The sequence below is a fragment of the Carettochelys insculpta genome, chromosome 10 (assembly GCF_033958435.1).
Source record: "Carettochelys insculpta isolate YL-2023 chromosome 10, ASM3395843v1, whole genome shotgun sequence".
NCBI lineage: Eukaryota > Metazoa > Chordata > Testudines > Carettochelyidae > Carettochelys > Carettochelys insculpta.
Genome location: NC_134146.1, coordinates 27093544 through 27120589, shown reverse-complemented (window position 1 = coordinate 27120589; position 27046 = coordinate 27093544). Strand labels below are relative to the sequence as shown.

The 27046-nt window shown below is 42.8% G+C and overlaps 1 protein-coding gene across 3 annotated transcripts in view; it reads right to left on the bottom strand.

Moving 5' to 3' along the window:
• AADAC (arylacetamide deacetylase) overlaps positions 1–27046 on the bottom strand; it is a 159312-nt gene that overhangs the window by 14555 nt on the left and 117711 nt on the right. Inside the window, exon 1 of one of the 3 annotated variants that reach the window (XM_075003912.1) lies at positions 12068–12205. The exons of the other annotated variants lie outside the window; for them this stretch is intronic. Coding sequence (XP_074860013.1) covers positions 12068–12205 — 138 coding nt within the window. Of the gene's footprint in view, positions 1–12067; positions 12206–27046 lie in introns of those variants that run through there. 3 annotated transcript variants of the gene reach the window in all.

The window sequence follows — 27046 nt, the reverse complement described above, 5'->3', positions numbered from 1 at the left end:
TCAAAGAATAATGATTCCTCATTATGTTTCCATATGGAATTCCTATAAGGCAACCAACATATTTCAGATCCTCATCGCATTCTGCCCACAACAATATTAAGCATAAGTGCTTTTTAAAACCTCCCCTTTAATGTTCCTCAAGTAGTTTTCCAGAAGGATGCTTTGACTTTTATTTAATTACATTTTTTTTCCAAAATAGCAGTACTTTTATGCAAGTAACTTTTTGGATACTTTCCAACCCTGCTCTTGAATACATCTACAGCTTGGATGGGTAATTCAGCCCTTTGTTCAGAGCTTCATTTGCAGAAAGGTAACTTCAGAGGTAAGCACAGGAATGAAGAGAAGCTGTAGAAAATGCAGCTGCCTTTTATATACTTTTTGCCATTTGACTTGCATTTCCCTTTGTCTCAAACGCAAGCCTGGAAGCTTTAGCATTCTCTCCATAGGCATGTTCTTGACTAGATCTGAAAGTCGATCCTAGATATGCAATTTGAGCTACAGCAATTGCATAGCTGGAATCGACGTATCTACAATTGACTTATCTGACCATCCTCATAGAAAGAGGTCCTTGTGATAATGAGAAGTACAGGGGTCGACTGTTGAGCCCTGATGGTTCACTTTCATGCCTCCCAACTAGGCATGCAAAATGGAACCCCAGAAGATTGACCCTGACTGGATCAATTTCCCAGTAAGTACAGACACACCCTGAACATAAGGGGAATCCCCTGCCTTATCTCAATGCGTTCATTAAATAGTTGATGGTCCTTGAACCCTATACAAGAAGACATCCGTGAAAGAACAACGCATTAGTTATACTCATGAGGTCATGGGTTTTCTGGTGGGTGCAGGTCCGGCCTTCCAGGAGCACAGGAACAGGGTGTGCATTTGGGCGGCCCTAAGGGAGAGCTTCACCCACTGCCCCCAATGGCCCTTACTGGTGCACCTCCCACAGGGGCCTTGGGTCTGCAGCCCTACCCCGTCCCCACCACCACCACCCCTTCTCCCTCTCAACCTGCTGCCCCAACCAATCCCCAATAAAGAGGGACATGGGGATGGTGAAAACAGAACATTTACTAAACTGTAGATTAACGTAACTGAAATAAACCTCTCATAGAATCATAGAACAATAGAGCTGAAAGAGACCAAAAAAAGCCATCGAGTCCAGCCCCCTGCTCTAAGCAGGACCAAACCCATCAGATCAGCCCTGCCAGGGTTTTGTCGAGGCGAGACTTAAACACCTCCAGGGATGGAGACTCCACTACTTCCCTGGGTAGACCATTCCAATGCTTCAGCACCCTCCAAGTGAAAAAGTTTTTCCTCATGTTCAACCTGGACCTTCCCAACTGCAACTTAAGACCACTGTTCCATGTTCTGCCATCTGTGACCACTGTGAACACCCTCTCTCCAGCCTCTTTGCAGCCTCCCTTCAGTAAGTTGAAGCCTGTTATCAAGTCTCCCCCCAGTCTTCTCTTCTGCAGACTAAACAGTCCCAATTCTCTCAACCTTTCTTCGTAAGTCATATGCTCCAGCCCCCTAATTATTTTGGTCGCCCTCCACTGGACCCTTTCCAGTGTATCCACATCCTTCCTATAAATGGGGGCCCAGAACTGGACACAGTACTCCAGATGCGGCCTCACCAAAGCTGAATAAAGAGGAATAATCACTTCTCTGGATCTAACGCTCCTCTTGATGCAACCTAATATGCCATTAGCCTTCTTGGCTACAACGGTACACTGTAGACTCATGTCCAGCTTCTCGTCCACTACAACTCCCAGATCCTTTTCTGCAAAACTACTACCGAGCCAGTTGGACCCCAATCTGTAACAGTGCTTAGGATTCTTCTGGCCCAAGTGCAGGACTCTGCACTTGCCCTTATTGAACCTCATCAGATTTCTTGCAGCCCAGTCTTCCAATTTGTCTAAGTCAGTCTGGACCCTGTCCCTACCCACCAGCATATCTACCTCTCCCCCTAGCTTTGTGTCAGCCGCAAACTTGCTGAGGGTGTAATTCAATCCCTCATCCAGGTCACTGATAAATATGTTGAACAGAACAGGACCCAGAACCGAACCTTGGGGCACTCCACTAGAAACTGACCGCCATCCTGACAGTGAGCCGTCGATCACTACCCGCTGGGCCCGGCCTCTCTTATACAATAAACTATGTATGTAGGTACATTAAGGGGGGGCCTTGGGACAGGGCGTGAGGGGCATTTCAACTTGGTAAGTGGGAGATTGAGATTGGGGATGGGGAGGAATTTAGTCCAGGGATGGGGTTGGAGGGCTGCAAGCCCATGAGGGAGTGGGACCCCATGTGGTGCTGGCCATGGAATCCCCTCCCACCACAGGTTTGAGGTCCCCATTGGGGCTGGTATGGGTAGGGTGCGGCTGAGGTGGGGGAAGAAGCAGGGGGAACTGGGGAGCAGGATGGTTGGGCAAGGGTGCCAGCCATGGCCACCTGGGGCATGTGGCTGGGAAGGGCAGGAGGAGCAGGGGAAGCAACAGCAGCTGGGGCCACTAGCTTGGAGGCCTTGGCTGCCCTGGTCTCCCAGACAGTGAGACGAACACTGGTCCAAGGACCACGTCTGCTCCTATCACCACTCGCAGTCCTCCCACAGCCATTGCTCCAAGAGATCGTTTTGGTGACAGAGGGCAGCTGTGTACACCCACAGGGTGTCAGCATTGTGGCAGCGACAGCCCCTCTGGCCGTGGGCCCTCCCTGGTGGTGGTGACATCCCTGTGGGATGCCGCTCCCAGGCTGGCTGCGTCTGGGACCAGGATGGGGCTGTCTAGCCCTGGCAGTATGGTACGGCTGACCCAATCCTCAGATGGTGCAACTGTAAGGCGAGAGGAGGAGACACTGAGTCCTTCTCACAGCAGAGCACCCAAGGCCCTGCCCTCTCGAAGCCCCCATGAGAAGCAGACCACATCCCTGGGATACAGGATGGGGCTGCCCCCTGCATGGTGGACCCTGCCACATGGGAGCCCCATGATGTCATGGCAACCAGGCTGACTGCTGTGCCCCCCCATAACCCCATGTCCCACAGGGTAGCTGCCCATGGGAGGGGACCAGCCACAGAGGGGTGCCGGAATGGGTGGTGGAAGAGCCAGGTGTAGTCTGGACCTCCCCAGGGACCACTCCCCCACCACACGTGCAGCCTGTGGCACTGGTCACAGAGGTGGGTGCTGCCTGTTACCAACAGGCATTCCCATGAGCTGAGACCCACACCCCTTGGTGGTGTGTCTGTGGTAAGGTCATCAACTGTGTGGTCATCCTGCTCCCAGCTGTGGCAGGGACAGGCAGCCCCGCTTCAGGGCCCTGGGGCTCATGTGGTTCCCCCATGGTGCTGGCAGTGGGCCAGCACCCATGCCCAGGGAATGCCTGCTGGGTCCGGGTGGGATGTACTGTCATGCACGTGGGTGTACGTGCTGGGCTTGGAGCACGGGCTGGCACCTGAACCAGCCAGGTAAGGCTTGTGGCTGTGATTGTGGTCGAGAAGGTGCCTCCTGGGTCCAGCTGGCCAGCACCATGGAGATCTCCTCTGTTGAAAAAAGTCTCCCCCCAGGCCAGTGCATCTACATGGCTTTTTTATTGACAGAAACTGTCAACAAAGGCGTTCTTCCTGATCCAGGAGAGGCAGAACAGTATTGGCAGAAGTGCTGAGTTTTGTCAACAGTGGGTGTAGATGCTCCATGGGTGTGGTTCACAAAAGCCTAGGTTTGTCAGCAAAAGCCTCTCATGTAGACATAGCCTCATATTGTGCAAGGAGCTGACCATAAAAGCAAAAGGGAAAAGGACAGGAGTTTGAATCCAATTCTGTTGCAGCCCATTGACCTTTTTCATAAAATGGGTAACACAGCTTTCTGTTCTGTTTGCCTGAACTGAGCATTGCAATCAATTTTCTTCAGTGCATAACCTAGAGAATGAAGAGATTATAAACCAGGACAGAACCAGCCTTTCATGAGCTTTGTTTTGGCATTCTGTTTCTGCTTTACTAGTCATGTGTTACATACATACATTCTTCTCTCCAGTCCTGAAGAGAAATCACTGTCTGAACTCTACCTGTGGTGTTGATTCAATGTTGCCAATAGCATAGTGCTCTCTTTGCCCCATTTAAACTGTGCGCCAACCACAAGACATAAATAATAAGAACTGAAACATCTCTAATGTAACATTCGTTTCCCTCTGTGCCCTTTCCCTATTATTTTGCTACATTCCCAATTCAGTCTGGGATAATGAACGTCAGCTACTCAGTATTCTATTCCATTCCTCAGAAAGGTAAGAATTTACTTGGATAGGAATGTCTATAGACCAGTTATCCTTTATCCTTCTGAAAAGCACTGGCAGAACAGCCATCCTATATGGACAGAGGGAATGAAATTTACTAGACCATGTAAGATTTGGAATTGATAAAGGGGTAACATCCCCTAATGCTGCACAGTTGGGGAAAGTCCATGGTTATGGTGTCTCCCTTTCTTTGTTATACCACATGAATATAAAATGTAAACATTCGGGTTTTTTTTGTTTGTTTGTTTTTTTGTAGCAGGTCAGTTATGTTTCATGTCTTTAGAAAAGCAAACAAAAAGGATTCTCCAGCTAATGAGGTCAGTGGTAACCACAGAATATTTCTCATTCTTTGCTGGCTACCAGTCTAACATCTCAAATCAGAAGCCAGGAATTTCACAAATAATAATTCTAAAGTAACTGTGTCAGTCACAATAATTATATTTCTATTTACTCTCAGTTATGTTTGAGACACACATTCTACAACTAATCTTTCCAAAAAGCAAACTGTTAGGTAAAGTAGATGTAAAGTTTCACCAGTGCTGTTCTAAAGGTTATATCCTTTAAAACAATCTGTCTTGTCTTTTCTCCAGCATGTTTCTTCTTCCAGCTACCATGAGCAGTTAGTGCCACAGGAATGACTAGTGCTTCATTGAGATAATTCCCCACTGTTAAGTTTGGTACCAGCATGGTTCTAGTGTTATTAAAATTAGACCCCAATTACTGATGAAGCCTCAGTTCAGTGGGAGTAGGTAACAGGCCACATTAAGCAGTGACATTCAGAAGTTGGAGGTAAGCAGTAAAAGGGTCGTTTATATTAGCTTGGAAGTGCAAAATGAGTAACTTATGTACAAAGGGGACTGAAGGGAAAGTCACAGAAAATGTACTCTGGCAGAATGAAGGCCTCCTTGAATTTGCTATACCCAGATAGATACTTTTCTTTTTCTGTTACACAGTAACTTTCCTATCCTCAATATGTAAGTAAGGCTACATTTACACTGCACCTTAATTTCAAGTAAGATATGCAATTTGCACTATGCATATCATTTTGAATTAATTTCAAAATAGGCTATTTTGGCATTTGGCATTGCCTACACAGTGCCAAATGTTGAAATATTGCACCATTTCAAGGCATCCCTTACTCTTCCTGCAATGAGGTATAGAGGAATACCAATATAGTGCACCCAGTATTTTGAAAAATATTTCAAAATATCAGGCACATGTCATAGATGTTGAGTAGCTATTTTAGGATACCTCAGTATCCTGGAATAGCTCTACAGTGTAAACAAAGCCTTACTCATTTTATAAATGCACTAACTGCCAGATTTGTGCAAGTGACACTTTTACCATATACATATTTTACAATTAATATACATCATACATGCAACTTTTAAACCACTAATCAAATCACTCCTAATTAACCCAGCAAACCATAGTTTATTCAGTCACACCAACAGAAATCCAGTCAACTTCACTGATTTTTGTGTAGCTATTTTTAAATTCACATTTTAATGTTACTAAATGGATCCACCATTTCATATTCTGATTTAATAATAAGATATTGTTTTCAGGAAATGGATGAGTATAATGTTACTGGATAAACAATAAGAAGTCCTGTGGCACCTTATAGACTAACAGATATTTTGGAGCATAAGCTTTCGTGGGCAAAGACCCACTTCATCAGATGCATGAGTGGGGGGTGGTTTCAGAGGGGTATTTAAAGAGTGGAGTCCCAGTAAGAGGGAGGGCCAGAGCTGACAAGGTCTATTCAGCAAGGTGGAAATGGCCCAGTATCCATAGTACTTATCAAAGGAGGAAAAAACAAGTTAGATCAGACAGGGGGATGTGAGCCTTTGTCAGAGTCTAATGGGGAGATATTAACACCCAGGGCAGAGAAGTTGGTTTTGTAAGCTGCGAGCCACTCCCAGTCTCTGTTTAATCCTTGGTTAATGGAGTCAAATTTGCAAATAAATTGCAGCTCAGAGACTTCTCTCTCCATTTAATTTGTGAAATGTCTTTGTTTCAGAACTGTCACCCTTAAATCTGCCACTGAGTGTCCAGGGAGATTGAAGTGTTCACCCACCGGCTTCTGTACATTACCATCCCTGATGTCTGATTTATGTCCATTTATTCTTTTATGAAGAGACTGTCCAGTTTGGGCCAATGTAAATTGCAGCGGGGCATTGCTGGCACATGATGGCATATATTATATTAGTAGATGTGCAGGTAAAGGAGCCCCTGATGGTATGGTTGATGTTAGGTCCTATGATGACCCCCACCTAAGGCCTCCCCAACACATCATCAGTGATCTGCAACCCATCCTGAACAATGATCTTTCACTCTCACAGACCTTGCGAGGCAGGCCTGTCCTCGCCTACAGACAGCCTGCCAACCTTAAACAAATCCTTTGCAACCACTACAAATCACAAACTAGTGACTCTAGGCCTGGAACCAGCGCCTGCAACAGTCCTCACTGCCAACTCTGCTCACATATCTATACCAGTGACATCATCATAGAACCTAACATCAACCATACCATCAGGGGCTCCTTTACCTGCACATCTACTAATATAATATATGCCCACAAAAGCTTATGCTCCAAAATATCTGTTAGTCTATAAGGTGCAAGACTTCTTGTTGTTCTCAAAGCTACAGACTAACACGGCTACCTCTCTGATACTTGTTACTGGATAAAGAAATCCTGAAAGATGACATTTAAGATTTAAAACACTGTAGCTAAAGATTAAAACTGTCAAAGTGTTCTTAATAGGCCACTTTAATTTGAGGGTGCTTCATTGGTTTGTGGTCTAGACAACCACAGAAGTACTACAAGCAATCTGGATCATGCAGTCAGTTTTACATAGGAATGTGTCATCTATACCTTTTCAAAAACACTTTTAATGATAATATCTAATGAGGTATTTATTTTGTATGAAAGAAACTGATACATTCAAATGGCATGTCTAAGAAGCTAGTATGAGGTGTAAATCTTTGTGATAAATCACCCAAAGTGTTAGTAGCTTGGATCAACCATGTTTGGCATCTACGCAGAATAGGATTACTTCATAAACAGCACTCTCTAACCTTGCCACTAAATTTCAGGAACTGCAGTAGTACAGAAGTGCATACAGTTGTTTTGTATGATTTCTTTCATTGTTACTTCTCTTTAGGGATTGACCAAGCACAATACCTAGTGCAATGGGTCCTGCCTGGTCCATAATTATGGCGCCTAGCATTATAATCATATGAACATGATCGTATGGGTCAAATGACTTGATATTGCTGAACTACTAAACAAAGACAAAACTATCAAAGAGCGTAATGGAACTTGGCAAAGATTCTGTTCAAATGTCAAAAGTGATGATGGAAAGAGCAGATGAAGTCATGCATATTTGACCAAAGGATCATACTGCAAATGGGCTCACAGAAAATATCTTATAGAAGAACAAAAAAGCAGTCAAGTAGCACTTTAAAGACTAAAAAAATAATTTATTAAGTGGTGAGCTTTTGTGGGACAGACAGCTTCTTCAGACCATAGCCATACCAGAACAGACTCAATATTTAAGGCACAGAGAACCAAAAATAGTAATCAAGGTGGACAAATCAGAAAAAAAATTATCAAAGTGAGCAAATCAGAGAGTAGAGGGGCAGAAGGAGGGGGGTAGTCAAGAACTATATTAAGCCAAGTATGCAAACGAGCCCCTTATAATGACTCAGAAAATTCCCATCCCAGTTCAAACCACGTGTTAATGTGTCGAATTTGAATATAAAAGAGAATTCAGAAGTCTATCTTTCAAAAGTGTTATGAAAATTCCTCTTCAGTAAAACACAAACATTAACAGAATGGCCCACTCCATTAAAATGCCGGCTGACTGGTTTGTGGATCAGGAGTGTTTTTATGTCTGCTTTGTGCCCATTAACTCTTTGTCTAAGAGAGTTTGAAGTCTGTCCAATATACAAAGCATCGGGGCATTGTTGGCACATGATGGTATATATGATGTTAGTTGAGGAACATGAGAATGTGCCCGTGATTCTGTGAATAACCTGATTAGGCGAGTGATGGTATCTCCAGAATAGATATAGTAACAGAGAGTAAGCCGTGCTTGTCTATACACTATCAAAACAAAAAGCAGTCAAGTAGCACTTTAAAGACTAGCAAAATAAACTATTTTATTTGTATAATAAATAATTTGTATAATAAACATATACACTGACTTAACCCTTGTACACAATTACTTCATTACGCAAAGAGAAAACACAGGGAAACCTGTGTAGCCATACATCACACCCATTCTTTCCAGTGTGTTCCCAGAGATCAGACCCCAGCTCTGCTATGAAATAGCTTGGACCTAGAAGACTATTCTTGGCATTAACTTATAAATGGGCAGACTAAGGTCCCATCCTATAATCAGCTCCACACAACTGCAGCCCTGTGGCCCAAGAAAGCCTCCTTGAAATCAATGGGGCTCTGGCCACATGCAAGTGCCTGGTAGTCTAGATCCAGTCACAAGATGGAAGTGTAAATCTCCCTCTTCAATTCAGAATTCTTGCATCCTTTTCACATTAAGCTAGGGGAGAGAGGGACTCAATAGCGCTGGTTTTAAAACTCAACGACAACACCGTATCAATGTGCCCAGGTAAAAGTGAAGCTGAGTAGATGTATCGTATCCACACTCAGGAATTGATTTCAATTTAGCAATGCTAATTTACGTCATCTAAGGATCTGACCTTTGCACAGCTGATGCAAGAGTTTTTCGCACTCTAGGCTAGGGTGGGCTATATAAAAAAAGAGTAGAGGTTTGTCGAGGTTAGTCCTGGCTACGCCACTGCCACAGTATTAACCTATGCCTCCTTAGGTATCTGAAGATTGCGGCTCATGTTGGCTGCGGATCAACACTGATAGCCGATGGGAGCAGTGGGAAGCTAAGCAGACTGAGACACCACTTTCTGCAGCTCCCATTGGCCACGAATAAGATCTGCAACCAATGAGACCTGAGATTGATACCTGCAGAGGCACAGGTTGATATAGAGGGGGAGTGTCCCAGGGACTAACCCTTGTGGACCGGTTCCTGCCTGCAGACCACTATTTGCTCACTTCTGCCCTAGGCGAACTATGACTTTGGTGCCTCCCACATTCAATACAGAGAAAAAATGAGTATCAGCCTACAATAAATACACACCTTAATCTTACACGTACTTGTGATTCTCTTCACAAAAAGTGCTGCAGCGTTTTAGGCACCATGTGTAGAACATGCTATAGGAAAGAATTTCTGTTGAAATATTGAGTGACTACATTAGTTAAAAAAGCAAAGAGCTAAACCAACTAGCAAGCACTATTCCAACTTCACTATAAAGCTCTGTGAACATCCACCCATTCATTCACTGCCTGACATTCTACTCATGGGCCTCTTCAACCTGAGATGAATGAGCGGGTCAGTGTCTCTCCCTGGAAACAAGCTGATACTGCAGCATATTTCTGCTCGCACACTTTGTCTCACACATGTGCACACACACACCTTGCACACAACTGTTTCCCTGTGATATTAGTAAATTTTACCCAAATGGGTAAGGACTGTCTTTCCGCAGAGATAGAATCACATCCTATGCTTCTTACTCCACTTCCGAGACAGTACAGTAAACACAGAATGGACATAAGAGACACAGACTCAGTTTTAGCTTTACACAATATGCCACGTTAGGGCTGCTGACAGATGTTGCCAGACCATACACAATATGGGGGAGGGCTCTACATCAAGTCCCCAGAAAGGGTGGGGCCTCAAGAAGAAGGGGCGTGGCTAGTGCAGCCAGCCTTCAGCGCCACCCAGACCGCCTCATGCCTCCCCAAGCCAGCCCTCATCACTGCTTGGACCACGCCACATGGGGCTCCAGCAGTGCTGCAGTAGCTATGGCCAGGAGCCTTCGAATCTTAAATCACTGGGCCCTGGGGCAACTGTCCTCTTTACCACCCCTTGCTCCACCTGCCACTGGCAGCCATGGGTCCTGTTAAGCAGCCTCTCACTTTTTTATTTCCTTGGACATAAAGAATACCTTGAATACTATGTCTGGGGACTGGACATTCGTCTTCACTTCTCTTTCTTAACCCTCACCAGTCAGACCTCAAACCCAGCCAGCACATGACCTAAGGCAGGGGTGTGCAAAGTGGAGTGTGTGAAATTTCATAAGGGAGGCACAGCACAATCAGCTGCTGGGTCTCAGGCTCATCCATCTCATTACAAATGTTTTTATGTCTGTGTGTGCACAGATATATGTAGATTAATAACATTTTTTATATTCTGCATACTTATTTTTTTACACAGAGAATCAAAGGACACTAGAAATAGAAAGGATCCAAGAGGTCATCAAGTCCAGTCCCCTGTCCTCATGGAAGGACCAAGTAACATCAAGACCACCCTTGACAGATGTCTACCTAACCTTCTCTTTAATATCTCCAGTGATGCAGATTTCAGGCTGGGGGAGTTTGCATGTATCAGAAGTTAAAGATGTCCATTTCTCAAACTGTAACACACAACAACACTTCTACAGGTTCCACTGGCCAGAACTGGAAACTCCAGTCCGGTTTATACACACAGGCAGAAAACCCCCTGATCTGTACATGGCATGCAAGAGATTATTTATGTTGGTGTTGGCTGCGCAGCCTGTGACTTGAATGCAGCCAAAACTGTACTCAGTGGAGGCAAACTCACTTGTTTACTTCCGGATGGATTTAATGTGTCCTGCCTGCCTAGCCTTTGGATAGATAGCCACCCTACTACACCAGGCATTCCTAGAAGGCTGAGTTAGTCACCATCATCGCCCAAGATTACAATTAGATCTTGGCTCAGCACCAAAGGAAAGTGATTAGAAAGTCTACAAGCTTTGTAGGTGATTGATTACATTTGCACTTCTGCAATTAGCCACAGCTTACTCATAACCTCACCCCAGCATGCCATGTACCATATTTAAATGCACCTCTCACTTGCCTTTCACCAAAGCCTGATACAGTTAGGCTCAAGAGGGAAGGGTTAAAAGAGAAGCAGCAATAATTCTGTTAAGGACCTGAAAATCTGTGTCTTACTGAAGAGGAATTTTCAGAACACTGTGGAAAGACAGGCTGCTGAACTCTCTTTTATATTTGAATTTGACACATTAACACATGGTTTGAACTGGGATGGGAACTTTTTAGGTTATTATAGGGGCTCTTTTGCATACTTGGCTTAATCTAATTCTTAACTTCCCCTCTCTCCCCTTCTGCCCCTCTACTCTCTGATTTGCTCACCTTGATAATATTTTTCTGATTTATCAACCTTGATTACTATTTTTGGTTCTCTGTGCCTTAAATATTGAGTCTGTTCTGGTATGGCTATGGTCTGAAGAAGTGGGTCTGTCCCATGAAAGCTCATCACCTAATAAATTATTTTGTTAGTCTTTAAAGTGCTACTGGACTGCTTTTTTGTTTTGGCAATAATTCAGTGATTCAGGATTGTAAATTACAAATCAACAAGTTTGCACTTCATTACCTGCATTCAACTTAATATATTTCTATTGTACATATTGGTAGTTGCACTTTTGTAGATTTCAGTTTTCTCTGACAGTTTCTTTAGTGTCAGGATTACCGTTCCTTGCTTGGTTTCAGGTATTCTTAAATATAATTTGGGACATTACTTAACCAGACACTGACGTTATTCTTTGTTCTGTATCTTTCCCCTTCCCCCCACTCCACATTAATACCTTAGTTGAAGTCAATGTCATACATAAGCACCTGAAGTAAATAAAATTCTGAACTTACCACATGTCCCAAAGTTCTAAAGGCAGCATTGATAAGCATCAGTTTCCAGCGTTCCTCCATATTCTCTGGAATGGGTGTGTAAACATAATATGCTACCAGAACAGACGCCAAAAGAAGGCACAGAGATTTAGTTCCCATGTTCTACTATCCAATTCTTTCAAGACTGATTCAATTCAACATTCTCTCTGACTCTTAACTGTTGCAAGACAGCAAACACGCTGATAGGGCAAAGTTAATCTGTCGTTATGTTTGGCTCATGCCCAGGGGGCGAATTCTCATCTGATCAGTCAACAGAGGTTGTTCTGCTACTACACAGAGGGAAAACGACTGGTTAAGAGGCAAACGTTCAGCTACGCTATTTAAATTTAAAGGCTGCATGTTAAAGTAAACAAGCAGTTCTGTAACACTTCAAAGATTAACAGATTTATTATTATACATTGGTATCAGCGGGGGTATTCTAGCAAATAAAATAAAATAAAATCACAGCTCTGAAAGACTTGAGAGGAAAATGCAGTTACAAAATTAAGACAGAATGCAGTATATACATTAAGAGCAGCAACAAAAGTGTTGCTTATAAACAAAAAAGCCCCTTGAAGGTCCACTTGTCTCATAAGCTTGTTCACCACCACTATGAAGGGAGAATGAGATAAATGCCAACACTTGTCCCATTGATAGGGACACAGAATTTATCTTAACCCATCAGACCATACATCCTTCTAGCCTACTATCCTTTCTGACAGTGGTCAGTTCATCTGACTTCAAGCAAGGTGACACCTTCAACTCTCCCTCCCCTCCCCCCCCACCCTAAAGAGCAACAAGCCAACTGGGCAGCAATTTACTTGGCAGGAAAAAAAAAAAGACTTCCCAACTCCTGCCAACAAGGAGTTTAATTCTTGATATAATTAGATGCAATTGCCTCAATTATTTTACTTTGAAAGTTGCATAGCTAGATATTAGTTACAAAAATATTCAGTAGCTTTAAATATCCATAGTATTTAGCTTACAAGATTCTTGTTACAATGAAGTCAAGTGGTCAGTATTGGGTAATATAAATGTAACCCTTCTGCCGGAAGAAGCTGGCAGCAACCAGGGCCAGGTTCAGCATCTAGGGGTTCATTTTCATCCATCTCACATGCAACTGGCTCAAACCCCCACCCAGTAGCCTGGAAAATTCACAAACCCCTAGGAGCCTCGGAGAGGCAATGTTTCCCCACTCACAAGCACAGAGTGAATATAGAAAAGAAACTTTTAATGAAAGAGGCAGAGAAGTCATATGGCATAAGCTTGGGAAATACCACACCCAGAGTTCATAACCAATCCTCAAGTAAGCATCCCAGCTCAAACGGATTGAGGAGTGTCCTTTGCCTCTGATGCTCGCCAGTGCAATACTGTAAACAGCCAATCCACACACCCAAACTTTCTCCGTACCCCCCTTCAAATGGCCTGCTTACAACTCTGTCCAGTCCATGCAGGCCCTGACACACCACCCTGATGCATTTGCTCATTGAACCTGAGGCAATGCCACCTTTGTGCTGGTCCGGTGTTCTGCTTACCCCCTGCTAGCTGCTCCACCAGCCGGCTGCCTGTTGCTCCTGCTGGCCCCCTGCTGCTTCTCTTACCAGCCAGCCGCTGCTTCTCCTACCAGCCGTCTGCTGGTTGCACCTGCTGGCTGCCTGCTGCTTCTTCCACCGGCCATTTGCCGGTCATGCCTGCTGGCCGTTTGTCGGTAGCTCCTACCAGCCGTCCGCTGGTCACCCACTGCTGTCTTATGATTCCAGCTCTCCATAGCTGCAGCTACCAGTGATTTCAGCTCATAGTGGCATTCAGCTCCAGGCCTAGCCACAGCATCTCAGTATCCACCAAGGTGGATTCTCACAGAACAACTACAGACCTATATTTTTGAACAGTTGAGAGGAAAACTAGTCAAACCAATCGTCCAGCTATATAACCAAAAGGCTTCCAGCCAGCTAGTTCAACCACTATCCTTCCCCCGCCTTTATTTTCATAATACTTTGATGGAGGGAGCCCTCTGCAATGCAGTGATGACTGCTCTGTACCCCCACAACAACTTCAAGCATTGGTGAGATTCTACAATTCTTATACTGGGTGATAACATAAATTGTGACTTTACAACATGTTGTTTACAATAGACAAAACCTCATTGCTTCACCTGCTCCCATGACACTTTGTTTACAAGGCATTACATATGCACACCTTTGCATTTTCATGCAAATGATCTCTAAAGGACACATTCCCCAAACCCTTCAGCAGTACTGAGCTCCTGCTGGCACATTCCTTACACAAAATTTTGTCAAGATCGGAAGAGTTACTGAAATAAAAGCTAAGAGGAACTGCACAGGGTTTTACATACCACTTAGCACCTTTGAAATCAGAGTTCAGGACTAAATAGAGAATGAAGTAGGATTGCTGACCAGGTTTGCCAGCAGGAAGCTAAAGAAGCTAGCATTCTGGATGCCTCATACCTTCAGGGGGAAGGCGCTACAATGATAAATCATCACTCCCCACATCTTGTCATGCCAATCCATGTGCAGCAGTAATACTACTACAGGTGTGTAAAGGAAAGGAGAGCAGGAGCTGTCCCATAGAAAAATGAGAGGTGATGGATATTACTCAACACAGCTCTAAAGAGCTTTAACTTCTGTTCCAGTCCTGGGCAAAACAAAGTTCAGAATGTCACACCTGGGTTTTCAGTTAAACTACCTCTGAAGTCTCCAAGCAGTGTGTGTTCAGGTTATATGCTTAGATTTTTTTGAGGGGGAGAGTGTGGGGTCTGAACGAGTTGAGTGAGACCTTGTACAATCTGTAGATATCAGTTTGTATTACCTGGGTTATCTATACCCATATATTCCAAAGGTTGTGTTTGAATCTGTTTATATATGCCACGTCATTATATGCTACTAACTGTATTAAATACTTTGGCTCAATGAGTGGAGATTTGTTTTTTTCCATTTTTTCACAGAACCTATTTTTCCATAATCAGTTGCCTAGTTAACCACATCCTATGTACCTGAAATATTTTTGTTAAGATTGGATCATCTTCTAAGGGGGGGGTGGAGTTTTGTGATTCCTGTGTGGACTTCAGTATTTAAAGCATCTCTCCCCAAACTTCTGGATCTCTTTGCAACTACATAAACGTAAGAAGAAAATATATTGCAATGAGCCAGTTTACTGGGCAGTGTTAAATTTCCTCCTCGTCCCCATTCAACAGCCACCTCCACAAACCTCAGAATACAAGAAAATGAAGTTTAACCTGACGTCAGATGGCAGCAGGTTCAGGGGAGTTACTGAGGCCAGGTTACACTGGACCTTAAAGTCAACTCTAGATACGCAATTCCAGCTATGGCGATTGGATAGCTGGAATCGCCTTATCTATAATCGACTTACCTGAGCATTCTCATTGAGTGATGTTGACGGGAGAAACTCTCCGTCAATCTCCCTTACTCCTTCTGAAATTGAGTACAAGGGTCGACGGTTGATCACTAATAGTTTGATTTCATGCATCACTACTAGGCATGTGAAATCAACGTCCAGAAGATTGGCCCTGACTGGGTCAATCTACCCACCAGGTAGTGTAGATTTACCCTAAGGCCACCTAAAGGCAGAGAAGGTGGTAGCCTGCTAGCTGACTGTGTAGGAAAGGGCAGGGTGTAGGCAGCTAGGATTGGGGAGAAACACCCCTTGTTGCTATCAGGAGATTGGCAATAGCCACAGCAAGAGGATACGGCAGCAGACTGCAGACAGGAAGGGCCCAGGTATAAAGATTACCATAAAACACAACTATTCTTATACCCTCTTACTGGAATGCTCTGAGAGGCTGGTTAGGAGCTGTTATTGTAAAAATGTCACAGCACTTAGGAAAACTGTAGATTTTGTTTCTGACCGTTATAATAAAGGAATCCTTTCATTTGAGGCATATGGATGTTTATGCACAATTTTGTACAGCTGCATGTGTGAAGTTTAAGGCAACTTATTTAATGAGATCTTTGCATACTCAAAAACGTATCTATTACATGTTTAAAGCAGTGTTGAAACTTCAGGACACCATTTGGCACGTGGCTTGGAGTTGTGAAGTTATGCTACACACAAGGTATCCATCACAAGAAAGACGTTGTATTTATTTTGCCATTACTTCATCTTAACACAGACTAATCCCAGATATTCAATGATCTCTGTGTTAATCTTCAATGCCTTTTATTTCTGCATTTGTCACTTCTAACATCATTACCCTTTCATATTTTCCAGTTTCTCATTCTATTATTTATTCTATACATTCAGAAAGAGCAGAGAATTTAGACCTGTTTTCTTTAGAAAATAAATTAAAGTTGTGTGACCTCTGTTGTACCTTCTCAGTTTTTACAACATACTTTCAAGGATGCCATGCTGGATGGAAAGGAAAGAAAATGTGACCTTGACTTTTTGGATTAAGAATCCAGGCTGCAACTTTTACTGAAATAAAATTACTCAAGCAGTAGTGTTGCCCAGCATCCAATATTTCCTGCTGTAGAAACTAGGTCCTTCACCACATACCCTTAATTCTAAAAGGCAAAACACACCTAAATTACAACTCTCAAACCAAACCAGTAATGGCAAGGAACACGTTGATCATGGGCAGCATCTATATATGATGGTGACATACTCCACTGCTCCTCCAAGCCTCCTGTCCACCAACATTAGGACTCCTGTTTCCAAATTTTCCATCCATGGGTGGAATAAATTTTGTTATGTGCACCAAGGCATATGCAGATGTGCAGCACCAAGAGAAACACATGGCTGTGGCTAGCTGTGGATGCTTTGCTAATCAGCTGGGCAGCACCTGAATTTCTCCTGGGTGGCTGCCCAAGCACTCAGCTTACAGGTAACATTGCTTGTCACCCTCTGCTATAAGGGATTCCTGCCACAGGGACATCAGCAAACTGCTGGATCCTTACTTTCCACAGGTTGCCAGGAACCCTAAGTGACAAACAAACCTCTTGAAGAAAAACATATTGGCAGGACTGTACAGCGAATGACTGACCATCATCAACCCATATTGTAGGTGATTGTGCAACATATAACTCATCACACAGACCCCAGCATATACATTGCATAGGTCATAACTCACCACACAGACCCCCATATTTACCTGTCTTCACAGGTAAATTTATCTGCACTTCTCTACAGTCATTGCAAGAGTAAATTAGCCAACATCAGGATAGCCCTTAGTACGTGTTGCTTTCAACAGCTATAGGTTCCTCTTAATTTGTATCATATTGACTACTGCTCCCCACTAACTTATCCACCTCTGGTGAATATTTAAACAGATGTCCAACCTAGACTTTCAATGGGAAACTATGTTGTGAGCTAATCCTACTGCATACCCCATGGCAGTTTGACCAAATCTAGGTAACCTGTGATACCTCCTGGGATCTTTGGTCTTCATTTGCCTACTTGTGTTTCAAGTAGCAGGGCCTTTGGTCAGAGATCCAAACCCTGGAAGAAGAAATGGGAATATCCAAACCAATCTAGTAGCATGGGAAGGGTCCATGTGCATGAGTATGAGCACCAGCCTATGCCCCCTGGGTACCAACCCTGTTCTCTCAGCCTTAGAAAAATCAGCTTCTTCCTTTTGAAGAATGAAAGACGTTCATGGCAGGACAGGCTTGGATGGATCAGGCCTGTGAAGCTCAGGGCTCTCCCCCTCCACAGTGGTTTGAGCCGGCCACTGCTGGGGCTCCAGCTATGGCACCCTCATGTGGCTGGAGTGCCAGTTTGTGTACCCTTTGAGGACAGAGAAGGGTGATGAGCCTTGAGCTTTGCAGGCAACCTATGGCTGGATCCAGCCCCCAGCCCATAGGTTCCCCATCGCTGCACTAGTCTTGTATGTCTATACGTAGTATTCCTAATAAAATCAAAACTATCCTGAAAGTATTTAATTTTCTTAGCGCCTCAAAATTCTAATGAGGTGTTGCTCGGAAAGCAGAATTACACCATAAATTTGATTGTCTCAACAGAGTAGTCATGTTAGTCTGTAATAACGGCACAAAAACAAGCAGTCCTGTAGCACTTTAAAGAGTAACAAATTTCTTTATTAGGCAATGAGCTTGATCCGCAAAAGTAATAAATTTGCTAGTCTTTAATGTGCTACAGGACTGCTTGCTTTTTGCCATACATTTGCAATAGGGCCAACTCTAATCTGGGTGTAACCAAGTCCAAATTAATGAGTGAAACCTGCTCATTGCAGGCCAGATTTGGTATCTAGCTTTTAAAAGAGCCTTACAATTTTCTGTCTTGAGGTAGCATTAGCTTTTCTACATTGGCAGAGCCAAAAACTCTCCTCAGAATTTTACAGATAGCACCTATCAGTGTTCGCTATAAGCTGTGAGGCTGTGCAGCCGCTCAGGAGAGATTCAGATGCCCCACCATTGATTAGCAGAGTGCCCACAGCTAGGTCTTTCATTTCTACTGGCAGTGCACGTACATGCTTTGGTGCACATAAAAATTTATTCCATATAGAGAAAAATCCACAGATGGATGGAAAAGATTGGGGAAACATTAGCTCTTGCCATCTGTTAGTTTGTAAAATATTCATCATACTAAAGAGTTGAATAAAGCTTCACTAGATGCACTACAAAATTTTGCGAGTTTACTTTAGGGTTTGTTTGGAATGTTTAGTAGACTATATCTAGTGTTGGTACATGTTGTTGGTACATGTTGGTACCAATGACATAGGGAAGGGTAGATGTTGGTACATGTTGATGAAGGGTAGATGTTGGTACAGGTAGTGTTGGTACATGTTGGTACCAATGACATAGGGAAGGGTAGAAGAGATGTTCTGGAGGCCAAATTTAGGTTACTAGGAAAGAGACTGAAATCCAGAACATCTATGGTGGCATTCTCCGAAATGCTTCCAGTTCCACGCGCAGGGTCAGATAGACAGGCAGAACTTCAGAGTCTCAATGCGTGGATGAGACGATGGTGTAGGGAAGAGGGGTTTAGATTTATTAGGAACTGGGGACACTTTTGGGGTAGGGGGAGCCTATACAGGAATGATGGGCTCCACCTAAATCAAGGTGGATCCAGACTGCTGGCATTAAACATTAAAAAGGTCGTAGAGCAGTTTTTAAACTAAGAGGTGGGGGAAAGCCGATTGGTGCGGGGGAGCACCTGGATCGGACGGAGACTTCTCTTACACGAGGCTCCATAGATAGGGATTCCCTAGAAGTTAGTCAGATAGGGAACGTGGGAAGTAATATATGGGCAAGATCAGATGTGAAACAATCGCATATAAAAAAATCCAACGTGTCTGTGAAAGGCGGACATATAAATAGTGGTAGTTTTTTAACGTGCTTTTACACAAATGCTAGGAGTCTGTCTAATAAGATGGGTGAACTGGAGTACCTCATATCAAAGGAGGAAGTTGACATAATAGGCATCTCAGAAACATGGTGGAATGAGGACAATCAGTGGGACACTATCATACCGGGATATAAATTATATCGGAAAGACAGAACAGGTCGTGCGGGTGGCGGAGTGGTACTATATGTGAAGGATAATATAGAATCAAATGAAGCAAAAATCCTAAAGGAATCAAAATGTTCCATAGAATCATTATGGATAACAATTCATTCCTCTAATATGAATATGGCATTAGGAATATATTACCGACCACCTAACCAGGACAGTGATAGTGATGCTGAAATGTTAAGGGAGATTAGAGAGGCTATCAAAATAAAAAACACAGTAATAATAGGAGATTTCAATTATCCCCATATTGATTGGGTGCATGTCACCTCAGGACGGGAGTCAGAGATTAAATTTCTTGATGCCTTAAATGACTGCTTCTTGGAGCAGCTAGTACAGGAACCCACAAGGGGAGAGTCAATTCTCGATCTAGTCTTGACTGGAACGCAGGATCTGGTCCAAGAGGTAACTGTTACCGGACCGCTTGGAAATAGTGACCACAGTATAATAACTTTTAATATTCCTGTGTTGGGAAGAACACCGCAGCGGTCAAACACTCTGGCATTTAATTTCAAAAAGGGGAATTACACTAAAATGAGGAAGCTAGTGAAACAGAAACTAAAAGGTAGAGTAATTAAACTAAAATCCCTGGAAGCTGCATGGAAACTGTTTAAAGACACCATACTGGAGGCCCAACTTAAATGTATACCCCAAATAAAAAAACACAATAAGAGACCTAACAAAGAACCACCATGGCTAAACAGCCATGTTAAAAAGGCAGTGAGAGAGAAAAGGGCAGCTTTTAAAAAGTGGAAGTCAAATCCTAGTGAGGAAAATAGAAAGGAACATAAACACTCCCAAATTAAGTGTCATAATGTAATAAGAAAAGCCAAAAAAGATTTTGAGGAACAGCTAGCCAAAAATTCAAAAAACGATAGTAAAATGTTTTTTAAATACATTAGAAGCAGGAAGCCTGCTAAAAAAGCAGTGGGGCCCTTGGACGATAAAGATATAAAAGGAGCGATCAAGGAAGACAGTGCCATTGTGGAGCGATTAAATGATTTCTTTGCTTCAGTCTTCACGGCTGAGGATGTTACAGAGGTTCCTAAATCTGAGCCAGCCTTTTTAGGTGACAAATCTGAGGAACTCACTCAGATTGAAGTGACATTAGAGGAGGTTTTGGAGTTAATTGATAAGCTGAATAGTAACAAGTCTCCAGGACCAGACGGTATTCACCCAAGGGTTCTGAAAGAACTCAAATGTGAAATTGCGGAGTTATTAACAGTGGTTTGTAACCTATCCTTTAAATCCACTTTGGTACCAAATGACTGGAAGACGGCCAATATAACGCCAATATTTAAAAAAGGCTCTAGAGGAGACCCTGGCAATTATAGACCGATAAGTTTAACATCAGTACCAGGCAAATTAGTAGAAACACTAGTAAAGAATAAAATTGCAAGGCACGTAGAAGAGCACGAATTGTTGGGCAAAAGTCAGCATGGTTTCTGCAGAGGGAAGTCGTGTCTAACTAATCTATTAGAATTCTTTGAAAGGGTTAATAAACCTGCAGACAAGGGGCACCCAGTGGACATAATATACCTAGATTTCCAGAAAGCCTTTGACACGGTCCCACACCAAAGGCTTTTATGTAAATTAGGTGGTCATGGGATAGGAGGAAAGATCCTTTCATGGATCAGGAATTGGTTAAAAGACAGAAAACAAAGGGTGGGAATAAATGGTAAATTTTCACAATGGAGGAGGGTAACTAGTGGTGTTCCCCAGGGGTCAGTCCTGGGACCGATCCTGTTCAACTTGTTCATCAATGATCTAGAAAATGAGGTAAGCAGTGAGGTGGCCAAGTTTGCAGATGACACCAAGTTGTTCAGGACAGTCAAAACCAAAAGGGATTGTGAAGAACTACAAAAAGATCTCAGCAAACTGAGTGATTGGGCAGCAAAATGGCAAATGAAATTTAATGTGGGTAAGTGTAAGGTAATGCAATGTTGGAAAAATGTTGGAAAAAATAACCCAAATTACACGTACTACATGATGGGGTCAAATTTAGCTACGACAGATCAGGAAAGGGATCTTGGAGTTATAGTGGATAGTTCTCTGAAGACATCCACGCAGTGTGCAGCGGCAGTTAGTAAGGCAAATAGGATGTTAGGAATTATTAAAAAAGGGATCGATAATAAGACAAAAGATATCATACTTCCCCTATATAAAACTATGGTACGCCCACATCTTGAGTACTGCGTGCAGATGTGGTCTCCTCACCTCAAAAAAGATATATTGGCATTAGAAAAGGTTCAGAAAAGGGCGACTAAGATGATTAGGGGCTTGGAATGGGTCCCATATGGGGAGAGGCTAGAGAGACTGGGACTTTTCAGTTTGGAAAAGAGGCGATTGAGGGGCGATATGATAGAGGTATATAAAATCATGAATGGTGTGGAGAAAGTGAATATAGAAAAATGATTTACCTTTTCCCATAATACAAGAACTAGGGGACACCAAATGAAATTGATGGGTAGTAGGTTCAAAACTAATAAAAGGAAATTTTTCTTCACACAGCGCACAGTCAACCTGTGGAACTCCTTGCCCGAGGAGGCTGTGAAGGCCAGGACTCTATCAGGGTTTAAAAAAGAGCTTGATAAATTTTTGCAGGTTAGGTCCATAAATGGCTATTAGCCAGGGATAAAGTATGGTGCCCTAGCCTTCCGAACAAGGGCAGGAGATGGATGGCAGGAGATAAATCACTTGATCATTGTCTTCTGTTCTCCTTCTCTGGGGCACCTGGCATTGGCCACCGTCGGCAGATGGGATGCTGGGCTGGATGGACCTTTGGTCTGACCCAGTATGGCCATTCTTATGTTTTTATGTTCTTAGTGGACCGATTTGTCAAGTGGAAAAGTCAGCTGTGACTGTTTAATAACTGTACTTTGTGTTGATTACACAGAATATCCAGAATGGTCAATACAGTACTCATCAGAGGAGTTCAAATGAAATTTGAATTTCAGAACAGCACAATAGTACCCATTTACCAATCTCCCATGAAACACGTCTAGGATATGTCTTAATTCAAAAGCAGCCTTGTTTAATTCCATCGATCCTGCGGTGACCAGTTTGCATAAGTGATGGGTTATGAGGCTTTGTTGCTGGGTAAGGAGTTTGCTTACTTCAGACAATTCATCTGAATTCAATTTCCTTAGCAAAAGCCATAGAAAGCCAGTAAATGGTACATGTATCAAAGGCTGACCTCATCCTATTAAGTTCTTTTAGGAACAGATTACACTTGATTTTTTTCCCTCCAAGTTATTGTGAAACCAAAATAATAGTGGTGATGAGGCTGTTGAAAGGTATGAAAATAAACTACCGTACTGGACACTCAAATGAAAAACTATAAGCTGACAGGACACATATCCAAAGGTGTGTTGATTTTGCTCTTTTGTAAGAGAAGTCCCTTATCTAGTTATATATGACTATTATAAAATAGAAGATAAATTAACCTGCCTGTTCCACTCTATTGTGGGTCTTATAGGGAATAAAATATACTGGAAATCAGGGTGTTTGGTTGAAAAAATGGAGGAAGAAAGGGAGGAATCAAAGAAAAAAAATCAAAGAAATATTTTGAATCAAAGAAATAAGAAATAAACAATAATGAAAGCAGGTGGCAGAACATCAAGCACTGAAATTTATATTAACTGAACCTTTATCTGCCTCTCTGTGATACACAACAACAAAATTTTAACAGATTAAACAAGAATCTTACAAGACTTTCTCGATAGGCAAAATCCCCTTTCTGCAACACAACATAAATCAAGAATATAAATATTTTAGTTTGGTCTTGAGTAAATGGTTGTGATAGAACAGGAAGGTAACATTAACTAGATTGGCTCACAATTCTACTGAGGTTATTCTGCCACTGTCTTGGGCATGTTACTTGACCTTTTTTCAGTGGGCTCATTTGAGCAGCATACCTTTTAATATACCTAAATGCAAGATAGAATGAATACATGTTGAACAGCAATAACACGTATAAGCACCTAGAGTGTATCTAATAAGATTTGAGAGACAATAGCCTACAATACAGCCATTGGGAAGGTTTGAAGTATTATAGTAGATCATGAGCTCCTAGTGTGGTGCTGTACCTAAGAAGGTGAACACAGTTCTTGGATGCACAAACAGGAGAATATGAAATAGGTGTAGTAAAGTTATATCACCCTGTTTATAGCATTAGTGAACCTTTTATGGGAATACTGTGTCCCATTGATGCCCAAACCCTAATGTTCTATAAAAGAACCAGACACTTTTTATTATAAAAGGAAGTTGAAAAAGGAGAAATGGTTCAGAGAAGAGCTACAAGAATGATATGGGGTCAAACAATTGTGAAGAAGCAGCTCAATCTAATTAGTTCATACAAGAGAAGTTTAAGAGTTGATCATGGTCTAAGTACATAAGAGTGAGATGTGGATGATGGACATCTCTTTCATATGCAGTAAACCCTTACTATCCTGCCCTGAAGAATAACTAACCTTTAGCTATAATGAACCTGGTCTCAGGATCCCATTTCTCAGGCTCCCCCTTCTACTCATTTGAAAGGTCTCTTTTGTTATAACAAAATTCTGGCTTTGATGCTCAGCGGTTTGTTATAGCAAGGTTGTACTATATAGCAGAAAAGAACATAAAGTACAAGGGCTGGACATTGAAACTACACAAATTCAGACTACAACTAAGACATTTTTAATTAATAGTAATTAAATCACCATGGGCCAATGGTAATTAACCTTTGGACCAGCTTCTCTAGAAATGAAGTGGATTCTCTATAGTTTACACTTTATGTCAAGACAGAATATTTTTCACATAAGGTATCACAATAGTTCAAACATAAGTTCAAAGATTGATGCAGAAACTAGATGAGGTTCTTTGGCCGGTATTATGCAGGTAGTCAGACTGGATGAGTGTAACAGTCCCTGCTGGGTGTAAAAAAATCTATGACTCAAGCTACATCTGAGAGCAAAATGTTAAATGAATTGAAAATTAGCTGTAGAGTGTTATAAAAGTTGAGTGTTTCACTACTCTATAAGGATAATATTTGCTACCGAATAAAATCAAATGGCATTTAATTATTGATTACAAAAAGGAATGGGAATTACTTCACAGCAGCAGATTTAGTATTTGTAAATAATTTTCTTGGAGCAGCAGAAGTTCTCCAGTAGTTTGTGTTGAGAATGATGCAAAGGCTATGTGAGGAGAGAGAAGTAAGTAGGTGGGCCACACTGTACCACTATATTCACCACCTTGTGCCAAATGTATCAGTTTTATCACTTTGTAAAAGCATAGCTTGTGAGAAATCATTTGAAAACACACAAGTCACTGATCATTACTGTCCTGGTAAAATATGTGGCAACACTATGTAAAGTTATAACCAGTGCTTAATTTGTAATGAAAAGGTTCTGCAGTGCAAGCAATTGTTTTAGTTACATAACCGACGCAGCAAAGCCACATGCTTTGAACTGGCAAGCCTAGAGATTCCAGGGCACAAATTAAGCACTGATTATAACATTTTACTGCATGACATTGATGAGTTATGCTTTAAATTTAGAAAAGCAGCCCAAACAAGAGACAAATGATTCTATTTGCTTCCCAAAATCCATAAACCCGGAAATCCCAGACACTATCATTTCAGATATTGGCACCCTTACTACAGAACTATCCAGCTGCGTAGATGGCCTCTTCAAACCCTATGCTACCAGCACTCCTAGCTATCTCCGAGATACCACTGACTTCTTGAGGAAATTACAGAACATCGGAAACCTTCCTGAAAACACCATCCTTGCCACTAGGGGTGTAGAAGCTCTCGACACCAATAGTCCACATGAAGATGGACTACAAGCAGTTATGAACACTATCCCAGATGTTACCTTGGTAAATCTGGTGGCTGAGCAATGTAAGTTTGTCCTCAATCACAACTGTTTCCAATTTGGTGACAAGTTATACCTACAGATCAGTGGCACTGCTATGGGCACCCACATGGCCCCACAGTATGTCAACATTTTTATGGCTGACTTGGAGCAAAGTTTCCCCTATTACCTGTCCTTTACTTACGCTACATCAATGACATCTTTATCATTTGGACCCATGGTAAAGAGACTCCTGAATTATTCCACAGAGATTTTTATGACATGTACTCCATCACTAATCTCAGCCTTGACCATTCCATATGAGAAATCCATTTCCTGGATGCCACAGTACAAATCACTGATGGCCAAATCAACACCACTCTCTATCAGAAACCCACTGACTGCTACACTTACGTGCATGCCTCCAGCTGTTATCCAGGACACATCACATGATGCATTGTTTATAATCAAGCCCTTAGATACAACCACATCTGCTCCAATCCTACTGACAGACATCAAAAACATCAAGACCTCTACAGTCATTCGTAAAACTTAATTATGCAGTGGGATAAGTAAAAAACTATGTTTCCTGGGTTTAGCAGGAGTGGTTTGGGAACAATGAGAATGCTCCTGTAGTTAACTGTGTTCTTAATTACTGACACATGCTCTGAGTCCTACACTCAGGGGGACTGAAAAACTTGCTGGGCCACAGGAAAAGTGGAGAAGGCAGCCCATGCTTTCAGAATAGGCAGGGCTGGGGTTATCCAGTCCTCAGAGGTGACCAGAGCTCTCCTTGCCACAGGTCCACCTCTCCAGGCAGCCCTCAGAGCCAGCCGGAGCATGCTATTCGGTGGTCTGTCAGCAATTTAAAAGGCCCGAGGATCATTACAGTAGTGGGGGCTGGGAAAACTGAACCCTCCTGAATCCCTGGGTGGGCCCAGGGGCAGTTCTCTCTTTTACCCTCCCCCCACTTGTCAGCAGGCCTGCTTACACTCCATGTTAACATAGAGCGTATCCAGGATCATAAGCTACGGTTCTCCTTTCTACACGGGACTGGATCATCCCGTTAGCAGGTAAAACCCTTGGGAGGAGAGAAATCCCCCACATCTTCCCACTGGGAATGGGGATTTGTTCTCCCACAGAACAAGCTTCAGGACCTTTCAGTGTCAAGATAACTGCAGCTATTCCTCTTCCTCCATGGTCCAGGGACAGCACTCGCCCACTTAATGGTTTCTTGCTCCCATTCATCACTTCTTCCAGGTACAGACCAGCAGCTCATTCCTTTCTGACCAGGGGTTTTAAGGCAGCACAGTTCTCTGCCTTACGCACATGTCCTCAGCAGGCCAGACTGCCTAAACAGCAAGCCCCTATGCTTTGCTTTCTCTCTACAGGCTCTGACCAGTATTTCACCAGCAGTTATCTCACAGCTCTTTCTAAACAAGCACATCTCTTCGCCAGGTAGAAGGCTCAGAGAATGTGAATTAAAAATAATTAAAACCTACACACATGCCAGAAAGCTTATGGGAGTTCATTGCCAACTGCCAGACTAGGGCTTTAGTAGGCATCAGTCCTTCAAACCCCACAACTGGGTTTGCCCTGCAGTTACAAGCTTACATCT